This window comes from Squalius cephalus, assembly GCF_949319135.1.
Source record: "Squalius cephalus genome assembly, chromosome: 5".
NCBI lineage: Eukaryota > Metazoa > Chordata > Actinopteri > Cypriniformes > Leuciscidae > Squalius > Squalius cephalus.
In genome coordinates, this window is record NC_137126.1 from 5,666,171 (window position 1) to 5,677,401 (window position 11,231).

General features: G+C 40.7%; 2 protein-coding genes across 2 annotated transcripts in view; both read right to left on the bottom strand.

Annotated features, from left to right (window-relative positions):
• LOC307159391 (uncharacterized protein) overlaps positions 1-11,231 on the bottom strand; it is a 216,538-nt gene that overhangs the window by 106,188 nt on the left and 99,119 nt on the right. The gene's annotated exons all lie outside the window — the stretch shown is intronic.
• sebox (SEBOX homeobox) lies at positions 7,283-9,674 on the bottom strand. Its single transcript, XM_079872686.1, has 3 exons — positions 9,523-9,674; positions 8,527-8,729; positions 7,283-8,443 (listed from the first exon to the last, which is right to left on the bottom strand). Exons 1-3 carry the CDS (start codon positions 9,620-9,622, stop codon positions 7,784-7,786), a joined length of 963 nt encoding a protein of 320 aa, XP_079728812.1. The 5' UTR covers positions 9,623-9,674; the 3' UTR covers positions 7,283-7,783.

The window sequence follows — 11,231 nt, forward strand, 5'->3', positions numbered from 1 at the left end:
AAGCCTCTAGAAGGGCTGTGGCATTCCTGAGCCTCTAGCCTCTGGGTGGTGATGAATGCGGTTTTCTCTTTACTCCCTTCCTCCATATCCACCTGCCAGTATCCTGACTGCAAATCCAATGTGCTGAACAAGGTGGGGCCATCCATGAATTCCAGGATATCATGAATAAGTGGCATTGGATAAGTGTCAGGTATGGTCTTGCTGTTAAGCCTCCTAGTCCACGCAGAACCTGCAGGAACCGCCAGATTTGGGGACGAGGACTACAGGTGATGACCATGGAGAGAAAGATGGCTCAATGATGCTTAATCAGAGAAGGTAGGAAAGGGTGGCATGTATAACCAGGCCATATCTGCCTTGGCCTACGTCCACGATGGTTTCAGCGGCTCTCAGGAAGTCCAAGCCAGCTATAATGGTAAAAGCCAGGTGGGCATCCTTCATTATATAGGTGTCTACTCTGCATACTTTATCATACCACTTCTAACTGACTATTTCCTGATGCATAGCCTGGTGACCTTTTCCATCAGCCATGATGAATCTTTGAGAGGAAACTGGAGTGCCCGATGAAGCCTCTCCTCTCAACTGTCTCCACAGGTTCTCCTGCATCAGGGTGTAAGTACTCCCTGTATCTAATACCACCTTCACTTCTTTACCTTTTACTGTTACAGGTACCAAGAGAAGGGAGGTCATTGAGTGGGGTTATGCTATGGAAAGTCCTGCCAGGTTTTTGCCTGAGCCTTGGTGCACAAGCCCACCTGGAGGAGGGTCTGTCTGGCCTTCCTCCAGGTGTGTTGACACATCTGGACAAAGGCGTGGGCAGAGGGAACCGCAACTTTGGATTCCAGACTCGGAAAAATATGTGGCTGGTAACCTTAACTACATTCAAACGAAGACAGGCCCGTGGACGATACTGGTAAGTTATGTGCGCACTCAACCCATGTGAGATGCTGACTCCAAGAGGATGGATTCGAAGACAACAAACACTGCAACACTCGTTCCAAATCTTGGTTGGCCCTCTCCGTTTGACTGTTGCTCTGAGAATGGAACCGAGAGGAAAGACCCCCAATAAATGTCTAAAAAAAAAGTCTAGTCTAGTGGTTTTCAATTACATCTATATATATGAATTACAACAGTACTGCAATGTATCATGATACTACTTGGTATCTTGATTCTTCAGCTGGTATACAGTAGTATCATAAGATATGTTTTTGCTATTGCGATAACCCTAGATGTTAGCAGCGAAAAGTTTGACTGGAAGGGTTCATTAAAATGACTTACTTTCGTCAGCTACAACTCGTTAAATCTAGCGCTCCGTACACTCTAAATCAGACACAGAGATAAAATTGTGCGGTAAGATTAAAAAAAAGTAAAACTACTTACAAAAGGACTGTAGTAAGAGAAACAAACAATGCTTATTGTCCACAGGTGGGCAGTAAAAACAGACGACTTCAGTTATTTCTTGTTTTTTGGAGAAGCTTTTAGTAAATCTCGAATCTTGAGGTAAACCCCCGTTGCTTCAGCAACTTCTGTAAACTCAGGAGTGTCCTCAAAAGGAATTATTCCCGCAGCAAATCTACTACGGTGCGGGACGAAAGCTACTTTATTTATGGCAGTTTCCTCCGTGTCATCAACCACTATTATTACTGTTTTCCTCATAAATTTCACCCAGGACGATAATATCACTCAAATCGATCATGTTTTCATTGACTGAATGTTTTTCCTGACCATCACAGGTTGTTTTATCTATCGTCTCACCCTCGCAATTAGTTACTGGATCACCAGGTGAAGTTGGTGTGCTCTGGATTTCATAAGCATGACTCAAGTCCTCCATCTTTTCTCCTTCTTCCTCTGTGTCAAGCTTAAGTGAAGTGACAACACTGGGTGAACTTGGGACGGGGGGCCCAGAAGCTCCAGCTTCAGAATCACTGTTGGTTGTAGTATCTGCCTTTTCAAGGGCTGCCCAAAGAAGCCTTTGCTGCTCCTCCAGTTCCTCCAAAGTCAGCCCATCCTCTGACTCTTCCCCCTCCGTCATCCCCCTCCCTTGGGTGGATGGAGAATCACTTGTAGGTGGAGTTGCTGGTGGAGTACCCTTAGGGACTGGAGGTGTGGTTGGAGGCGTTCCCAGCGGTAGAGGTGGAGGAACGCTCAAGGATGAACAACCAGGAGGGAGTGGTGGGTGGAACTGGAAACCATCGGGTCTCATTTGAGGTTCGTCATGATCTGTAGAAGAACGAAAACTAAATCATCATGATTGTCTTTCATAATTATGAAGTCTTTTTTTTTAGTGAGGCACTGACATGTCGGCAACCAAAAATATTCAGGACACAACAATAGACCCTGACACATTTAAAGGGATAATTCACCGAAAAATTCAAATTCACAACAGCCACTTTGACATTTCAAAAAGTTCATCAAGAGATCGTAAAATTAATCCATATGAATTGAGCGGTAGTATAGTCCAAACTTTTCTGAAGAGACTCAATCGCTTTATATGGTGAACAACTTTTATTCTGAGGATGAACAAAAGTCTTACGGGTTTGGAACGTCATGAGGGCGAGTAATTAATGACAGAATTTAAATTTTTGTGTAAACGAACGTGCCATCTGAGAAGCGCTAATGAAATGTCTGCGCTATGGTCCTTGATTTTGGCCCTACAAAACTATTTCGTCCAAAATGGAAAATAAATCTCTACCACTTTAATACTTGTTAGGCCTACAGCACAATAAAAACATGTACATCAAATATATGTAATCATGTAATAGCTCAGTCAGTTTCTACAGCGGAAAGACGTCAATAAAACAGCTTGTAAACAATGTCACGAAACATTACATTTACCTTATGAAAATCATTCAATGTTCATAAACTCAGGAAAAAAGTAACTCTATAAGAGACGAGAATTTTAAGAAATATATGCACTCATATTTCATATTTATTACATTTCTACTTAACCATACCATACCATACCATACCATCTTCTTCCGCTTATCCGGGGCCGGGTCGCGGGGGCAGCAGTCTAAGCAGAGAGCCCAGACTTCCCTCTCCCTAGACACTTCCTCCAGCTCTTCCGGGGGAACACCGAGGCGTTCCCAGGCCAGCCGGGAGACATAGTCTCTCCAGCGTGTCCTAGGTCTTCCCCGGGGTCTCCTCCCAGTGGGACGGGCCCGGAACACCTTCCCGGGAAGGCGTCCAGGAGGCATCCGGAACAGACACCTCAGCTGACCCCTCTCGATGTGGAGAAGCAGCGCCTCTACTCTGAGCTCCTCCCGAGTGACCGAGCTTCTCACCCTATCTCTAAGGGATCGCCCAGCCACCCTGCGGAGAAAGCTCATTTCGGCCGCCTGTATCCGGGATCTTGTCCTTTTGGTCATGACCCAAAGCTCATGACCATAGGTGAGAGTAGGAACGTAGATTGACTGGTAAATCGAGAGCTTCGCCTTGCGGCTCTGCTCTTTCTTCACCACGACAGACTGGTACATCGACCGCATTACTGCAGAAGCTGCACCGATCCGTCTGTCAATCTCTCGTTCCATCCTTCCCTCACTCGTGAACAAAACCCCAAGATACTTAAACTCCTCTACTTGAGGCAGGAACTCTCCACCAACCTGAAGTGGTCAAGCCACCCTTTTCCGACTGAGGACCATGGCCTCGGATTTGGAGGTGCTGATTCTCATCCCAGCCGCTTCACACTCGGCTGCAAACCGTCCCAGTGCATGCTGAAGGTCCTGGCTTGATGAGGCCAACACGACAACATCATCCGCAAAGAGCAGAGACGAAATCGTTTTGTCACCAAACCCGACACCCTCCAGCCCCTGGCTGCGCCTAGAAATTCTGTCCATAAAAATTCAGTTCGCTTGGCCTGCCGGTACCCGTCAGCTGCCTCAGGAGTCCCACAAGCCAACCAGGCCCGATAGGACTCCTTCTTCAGCTTGACAGCATCCCTTACTTCCGGTGTCCACCACCGGGTTCGGGGATTGCCGCCTCGACAGGCACCGGAGACCTTACGGCCACAGCCACAGCCTCCCTCGGGATCTGGTCAAAGCTCCGCCGGAGGTGGGAGTTGAAGATCTCTCTGACAGGGGACTCGGCCAAACGTTCCCAGCAGACCCTTACAGTACGCTTGGGTCTGCCGAGTCTGTCCAGCCTCCTCCCCTGCCATTGGATCCAACTCACCACCAGGTGGTGATCAGTTGACAGCTCCGCCCCTCTCTTTACCCGAGTGTCCAAGACATACGGCCGCAGGTCAGATGAAACAACCACAAAGTCGATCATCGACCTACGGCCTTGGGTGTCCTGGTGCCACGTGCACTGATGGACACCCTTATGCTTGAACATGGTGTTCGTTATGGACAAGCTGTAACTAGCACAGAAGTCCAATAACTGAACACCGCTCGGGGTAGTTCCTCCCAATCATGCCCCTCCAGGTGTCACTGTCACATATGAGCCCCATCCCCGGGCCTGGCTCCAGGGTGGGGCCCCGGCTGCGCCATACCGGGCGACGTCACGGTCCTTGATTTAATTTGTCTCATAAAGAGTATTTTGAACCACTCTTAGTCTGACCCGTCGCCTAGGACCTGTTTGCCTTGGGAGACCCTACCAGGGGCATATAGCCCCGGACAACATAGCTCCTAGGGTCATTCGGGTACTCAAACCCCTCCACCACGTTAAGGTGGCAGTTCAAGGATTCTACTTAACCTGTAGTCTTTATTATTTAATGTATGTTTTAATAAATCTGCCACGAAAACATGTTATCACAGCCACTTTTAAATGTTTATATTCAACAACGATTTAGAGTACAAACATACTTACATAATTAAAAAGTTAATATAGAACTGCATTATGTGCAGTTTAAATGAATTATACAACTCCATTTTCACTTGAATGTTGATTATTAAATAAATGTGATTGATTATTAAACTTTTTTTGTTCTGGCTTTTTGGCTCAATGAAAACTTTCATTTTGGTGTATCTGTAAAAAAAAAAAAAAAAAAAAAAAAAAAAATATATATATATATATATATATATATATATATATATATATATATATATATATATATATATATATATAATATATATCATTTCAGTGTACTACTATATGGAACACATCTTAAAACAAAAACACAAGTATAGTTTCATTGAAAAGATGCCATGTAAAGTATGTATTCCGGAACAATCAACTCAATAAAACCTACAGTTTCTTACTAAATCAAAGCTGTGTCCCTACAAATATATGTCTTATAAAAAAGGGCACTTATCTCAGTAGTAAGGGGCCAAAAGGGGTGCTTGAGTGCGACTTGAGGTATCTGTGCATGTGCTGTTTACCCATATGTGTCGAATAACCCGCTTTATGTAATATTCAGAAATCAGATAAACATCACTGGATGAGAAATAAAATCATAAAGATTTCCAAAGACACCAGGCCAGCTGTGTTAACTTAAAATGACATAAAATCCATGTTGTATAAAATCTATATGAAGACCTCTGATGCAAAAGCCTTTCAAAGCCACCTCTGTCAAAAATGAGATAATAATATTGAGTGAATGCTCTCTTCACATAGTATACGTTCATCAAATACTTTCACTTCAAACTCACTAAATCCCAGCCTCAGCCCATTCAGAAATGCCAGTACTTGGGTAGAAACCTACAGGAGCCTGATAAAAATGTTAATATTAAAGGGGTGGTATAATGCCCTTTTCACAAGATCTAAAATAAGTATTTGATGTCCCCAGAGTGTGTATGTACGTTTTAGCTCAAAAGACCCCACAGATCATTTTAGATAGCATGTTAAAATTGTCACTTTTTGAGGGTGAGCAAAAACGCACCGTTTTAGTGTCTGTCCCTTTAAATGCAAATGAGCTGCTGCTCCCGGCACAGGGGGCGGAGCTTCAACTGCTTGCACTCACACAGACAAATTTCACAAACTTTTAGCCTTTCAAACCGGAGTTAGACAAAGATGGAGAGACTCAAGGAGAAGTGGCAACATGTAGACAACATTCCTGAATGGGTATTTCTGAATCTTCTAGTCATTGATTAGCATATTCTGTCTTGATAATCTATAAATCGCGTTCAGGGGGCGGGGTTTATGTCAATTTTAGGGTTAGTGATGTCACTAACCCGGGAGGAATGTCGTGTAGTCCCTACCAGCCATTTGTTGTAGTCCTTAAAAAGCGATTTCTTTAAAAGCAAATATCTCCCTTTGCTTTGAACTTTGAGCGTCGTAACTTTGCAGATGTTGTTTATGCTCAAACAGCAACATTACACACTAACTAAAGTTAGAAAAATGAAATCATAATCAACCACCCCTTTAAAGCTTTAAACGGACCTAGAGGCTTTTTCATCAGAAGTCTTCTTTTTTTTTTTTACATAGTTATATACTCAATAATAGTTATCAATAATAATAATAATGTGTCATAATTATATTTATTTTTTATATGCATTACAGCTTAAAGGGTGGCTCTACTGCCATCTTGTGCTGTATTGAAAGAATGATCTGAAGGCTCAAAAGGAAAATGAAAAGGAATTATACAGGATCACCTAACATTGTGTACCGATCAACCTGTCTATGATTATTATTATATTTCCTGTTTTGCTTCTAACAAAATAAGCACATATCCCTCCAATATCTTCCTTTGGATTAAAGGATGTAGCTGCATCAGGAACACACACACAAGCTGACACACAAAACAGAGTATGACTGTAGATTTGACACTAGGATTATGAGAATTTATTATATTTTATTTGAAGATTATTTTGTGTTGAGATGATTATGATACATAGAGATCAGTGTCCAGTTATCCCTGATATTTTCTCCATAATTACTTCGACAGTAATATACTGTTTGGATCTTCAAATCCAAATGTAATCTAAGACCCATAAGCTGATAAAACATGAGCCCTGGGGGTTTTAATTTTTTTTTATTATTATTGTTATCTTTCATTTATTATTTTTTATTTTATTTTGTTGTTTATTCCCAGGTTTTGTTTTTGTTTTTGTTCTGGTGAGGTGGAATTTTGATTTCATTTCTGTTCCTTGTTATTGCAACACATTGTATTTCACATGTGGTTGTCTTATCTTTAAGATTATATAAAACCCCAACAATACCTTTGATGTTATGAATAAAAGATTGGTTGAAATTGATTTGCGCATTAGTACATGCTAGATTAATGCAGCAATATCCTAATATGTTACACGTTTAGCAAACAAACGAGATGTTTACTTGTGAAGAATTACTATTGTCAGATGTAAGTGTAATTTTTACGGCAAAGATACCAATTCATTTGTTAAATGTGAATGTAAATAAATATACAAGTGATTTATTTACATAAATAATAATAATACACACAATGTGAACATCTTGATAAAGAGAATACAGAGGAAAGTTTTTCAATCACAACCCACAGAAACACATTAAAAACATTATTTACATTTGTTATACAAAATATTTTGTATTATTTAATACAGGGAAACAGCTGGTCAGGTCAAAGCATTTTAGAGTGCAGGCTTTCTTCTCTTTTGCTGACTGTATCGCAACAATAAAAGCATTTTCACAATCCTGCCTATGTTGGACAATCCTAAACTAGCTCTTCACATTTGTAGTTGTGCAAAATAGCAACAACAATATATAAAAAATACAAAAAGAAGAAGAGGAGGAGGAGAAGCATGTTCCATTTGCACATATTACTGTAAACATAAGTACCATTAGCACATTTAAGACATTGGAGACAAATACAAGTTCACCAGAGAGAATATTTTTTACAATAGTGTTCATGTAACAATAAATGAAGTTCTGTTTAGCAGTCCTCCAGATTGGTGACTACAGCTGCTTTATATATGAGGTCAGAAATATCTCCCAGTGAGGTCTGAGGATAGTGTGTCAAAGCCTGTCTCTGAAGTGCTCCATCTAAACTGGTTTGATGTGTGGGGATCACTTGGTCCACAGACATGGAGGAATATATGGCCTGATTGGCAGGACAGTATGATTTCAGCTGGTGTCCAGAGAACGCTTCAGGGTGAGCCGTGAAGCAGTTGTTCTGCCAGAGACTGTTCGACTGGTTTTGGAACGGATACTGAGCCAATCTGTCCGATGGACAATTGGAGAAAGATGACACTCCTGTTGTTTCCGAGTGTCTATTCCCCCACTGTAGGACTCCAGGCAGGTCTGGGGAGATTGAGGGATGGGGTGGCGTTGGGTGCGGGAGATTTTGAGACCAGGGACTCAGAGCTTGTCTAAGGTTTTGCTGATGGTGACCCGGGCCTCTGTTGACCTCTGTTGCCCTGTCTCTTTGTTCATGGACGCCAGAATTTAGTTCTGGGTTTAAATCAAGACTGGTTGTTTGAAAGGTAGTGACAGGTATACATCCAGAGCTCACTTCCCCGCCTAGACTCCTCCTTACTGGTGTGGTCAGCTTCTTGCTTTTCATACTGCGAGCCCGTCTGTTCTGGAACCACACCTGGAAATAAATATTAAAATGTGAAATCAAGACGTTGAGATCAAAATAACATAATTCATCGTATTACACTACAGTTATATTACCTGGATTTTGCTCTCTGGAAGCAGTGTGAGCGCAGCCAGTCGTTCGCGCAGAGTGATGTCTGGATACGGCGTAATCATGAACGCGCGCTCCAATTCTGACAATTGCGCGCGGCTAAAAATCGTCCTCTTCCTTTTCCTCTGCCCATCAGCACTGTAAGTTCTTTCGCGTTCAGGAGAAGACAGCGTATGCTTGGTTGTTACATCTAAAAATTAAAGTCACTTGTTTAGTAAAGTGTCAGAAAACACATCTTTCCCGACTCATTCTTAAAATAAGGTCCCGCGCCCATTGAATAACCTTTCTGGGTTCCATAAACACCTTTTCTTAAAATAACCATTTTAATAATCTAAAGAACCTTTTGTCCAATTGAAAAGTTCAGAGGATGTTAAAGATTCCATCAATGGAAATAAATAATCGAAGAGTGCTGGTATAGAGGGAACGTTTTTATAAAGAACGGCCTTTCTATTTAAAAAATATATAGCGAAAATAACACAAAAGAAAGAATAAGAACAATGATTATTCAATTGCTCAAAGTAGTCTATAACAATCCAAGGTTACACTTTATTTTAATATGTCATTGTTACAGTGTAATTATATATTTAAGTACTAAGTAATATTAATTAACAACATACTAGGATTAGGGTTTGGTTGAGGGTTAGTTGCATGTAAATATGCATAATTTACTGTTATTACTATGGTACATTTTTTTGCTGAAATTAGTTAGGCTATAACGACTTAAAAATTCGTTAAAATAACTTAAATATGAAACTTAACTAAACTAAACCAAAGTTAACAAAACGTAATACTTTAAGTCAAGTAGCCTACGTTCTTTTTTAAGTTAAAACAACACATTAAATATTTCTTCTTCTAATGTTGAATTTTAAGTTGTGATAAATCTTTATATACAACATATGTAGCTAACAAGGATAGTTTACTTTAAAATAATGTGTTACCCAATCCAACAAACGTGTTTAACCCAAAGTTATTAACATGCTCACCTGTAAACTGGACCATGTTTGAGTTGAAAATAAAATCTCTCTCAGTGTCCACGGTTATTTTTTTAACTAAATCGAACGACTGGTCAAAAAACAATGCCATAGTCCAGCTTGCACTGTAAAAGTTCAGCTCTCGGTCTGAGGTTCCAGTCCTGCTCGCGTCCAACGCTGAAATGTTTCCGAGCGCATTCAAACCCACCTACTTTATACTCGCTGCTTTTCACACCCACACGCTCCTATCGCGCTTCAAGGTGTCGTCGCAGGAACAGCGACAGCCTGAGTCAGAGGAGAATACAAATGCTTTCAACTTTGATTCCCCCCACCCACCCCCACCCCCACCCCCACCTAATCCCTCTAGCATGTCTGGCAACTTCGTGCCCATCTCCTGTCCTGAAGCTGCAGGAAAACAGAGATCCGCTTCTGTCTGATGTCTTTCAGATCCTTTATCAGGCAAATAACCACAAAACACGCTCTCCTCAAAGGCTCAGATGTCCAACATCTTCTTTTCCACAGAAAATGTTGGCGTTCGATCAAGTTATTTCAATGCGAGTTAATAGGCATTAAATAAAAATGCACCTAAATAAATTAATACAATTATTAAATAATAATATATAGGCTATAAATAAAATACTAGGCTATCAAAAAAAAAAGCAAATAAAGAGACCAACTGATATTCCAACAACCTCACAATAAAAGGGGGAATAAATAAACGCGTTTTGAGAGTTTCGTTCATCAAAAAATTGTATTCATCAAATCAAAAAATGATCGAAAAATTGCAAAGGATTTGTCACAGCAATCTGTGTACAGCCTGGCAATACACAAAGCTAAAGTCAGCAGTTAAACATCGTGTTCCGTTATATAGGTAATATTTTTAGACCTATTCCCTGGATGCGTTTTTCTAATATCCAGGGACATATTATTATCTAAGGATGATATTACGGATTAAGAGCGGTGTACGACGAATGAACAGTAATCTAAACCCGAGATTACTTCAGTAATCTGTGCGTTTTTCAACTTTGTTGGCATGAGGCTCCATCACTTTCAGGTCAATTTCAGGTCAGAAAGACAACTTTCTTTCTTTTTTACCATCTTACCAAATGCACACAATTAGCCTAATATGTGCAACATTTGGGGAAAAGATGACTTTGCGTCGAGTTGCGCTGTTTAATATAGGATAGCCTATTGTGAAAATGACAGACTTTTTATTTTTTTACTGACCCGTTCTATTTTGTTCCATCATTTACCCAATACATTGTGTTTAGAATACACATATAGGCCACTCCATGCGCTTTGATATATGAAAGGCCTATTAGCGACAAGTGGCTCCATCAACTGCTAAAGAGATGAAACACAAACACTCCAGACAAATCTAAGGCAAGTTAATGACTGCGGGAAATGTGTATTTTCCTGGTTTTGGCTAAAGCTGGCAACGATGATAAATGTATTGCGCTTTCTGTGTTTAATTAATAAAAATTAACCTTACCAACAGGCTACAATACACAATGATTTGTTGTTAGGACCGATGGGCGGGATCAGAAAAAACAACAACAACAAAACCCACTAATATAGCCTAATATGAAATCATGTATCAGTGAATAATTGTAAAGTTTTTTTTTTTTTTTCATGCAAAGTGGTTAATTTTTATTTATTTATTGCTTTAAAACAACACTTTTAGAGACAGGGGAGCAAAGAAAACACACAAACACACACAC

Coding starts and splice junctions, on each gene's coding strand:
- sebox (XM_079872686.1), bottom strand. CDS start 9,622: ATGGCATTGTTTTTTGACCAGTCGTTCGATTTAGTTAAAAAAATAACC. Junction 8,730..9,522: donor AAACATGGTCCAGTTTACAG/GTGAGCATGTTA, acceptor TTTAATTTTTAG/ATGTAACAACCAAGCATACG. Junction 8,444..8,526: donor TTCCAGAGAGCAAAATCCAG/GTAATATAACTG, acceptor ATTTATTTCCAG/GTGTGGTTCCAGAACAGACG.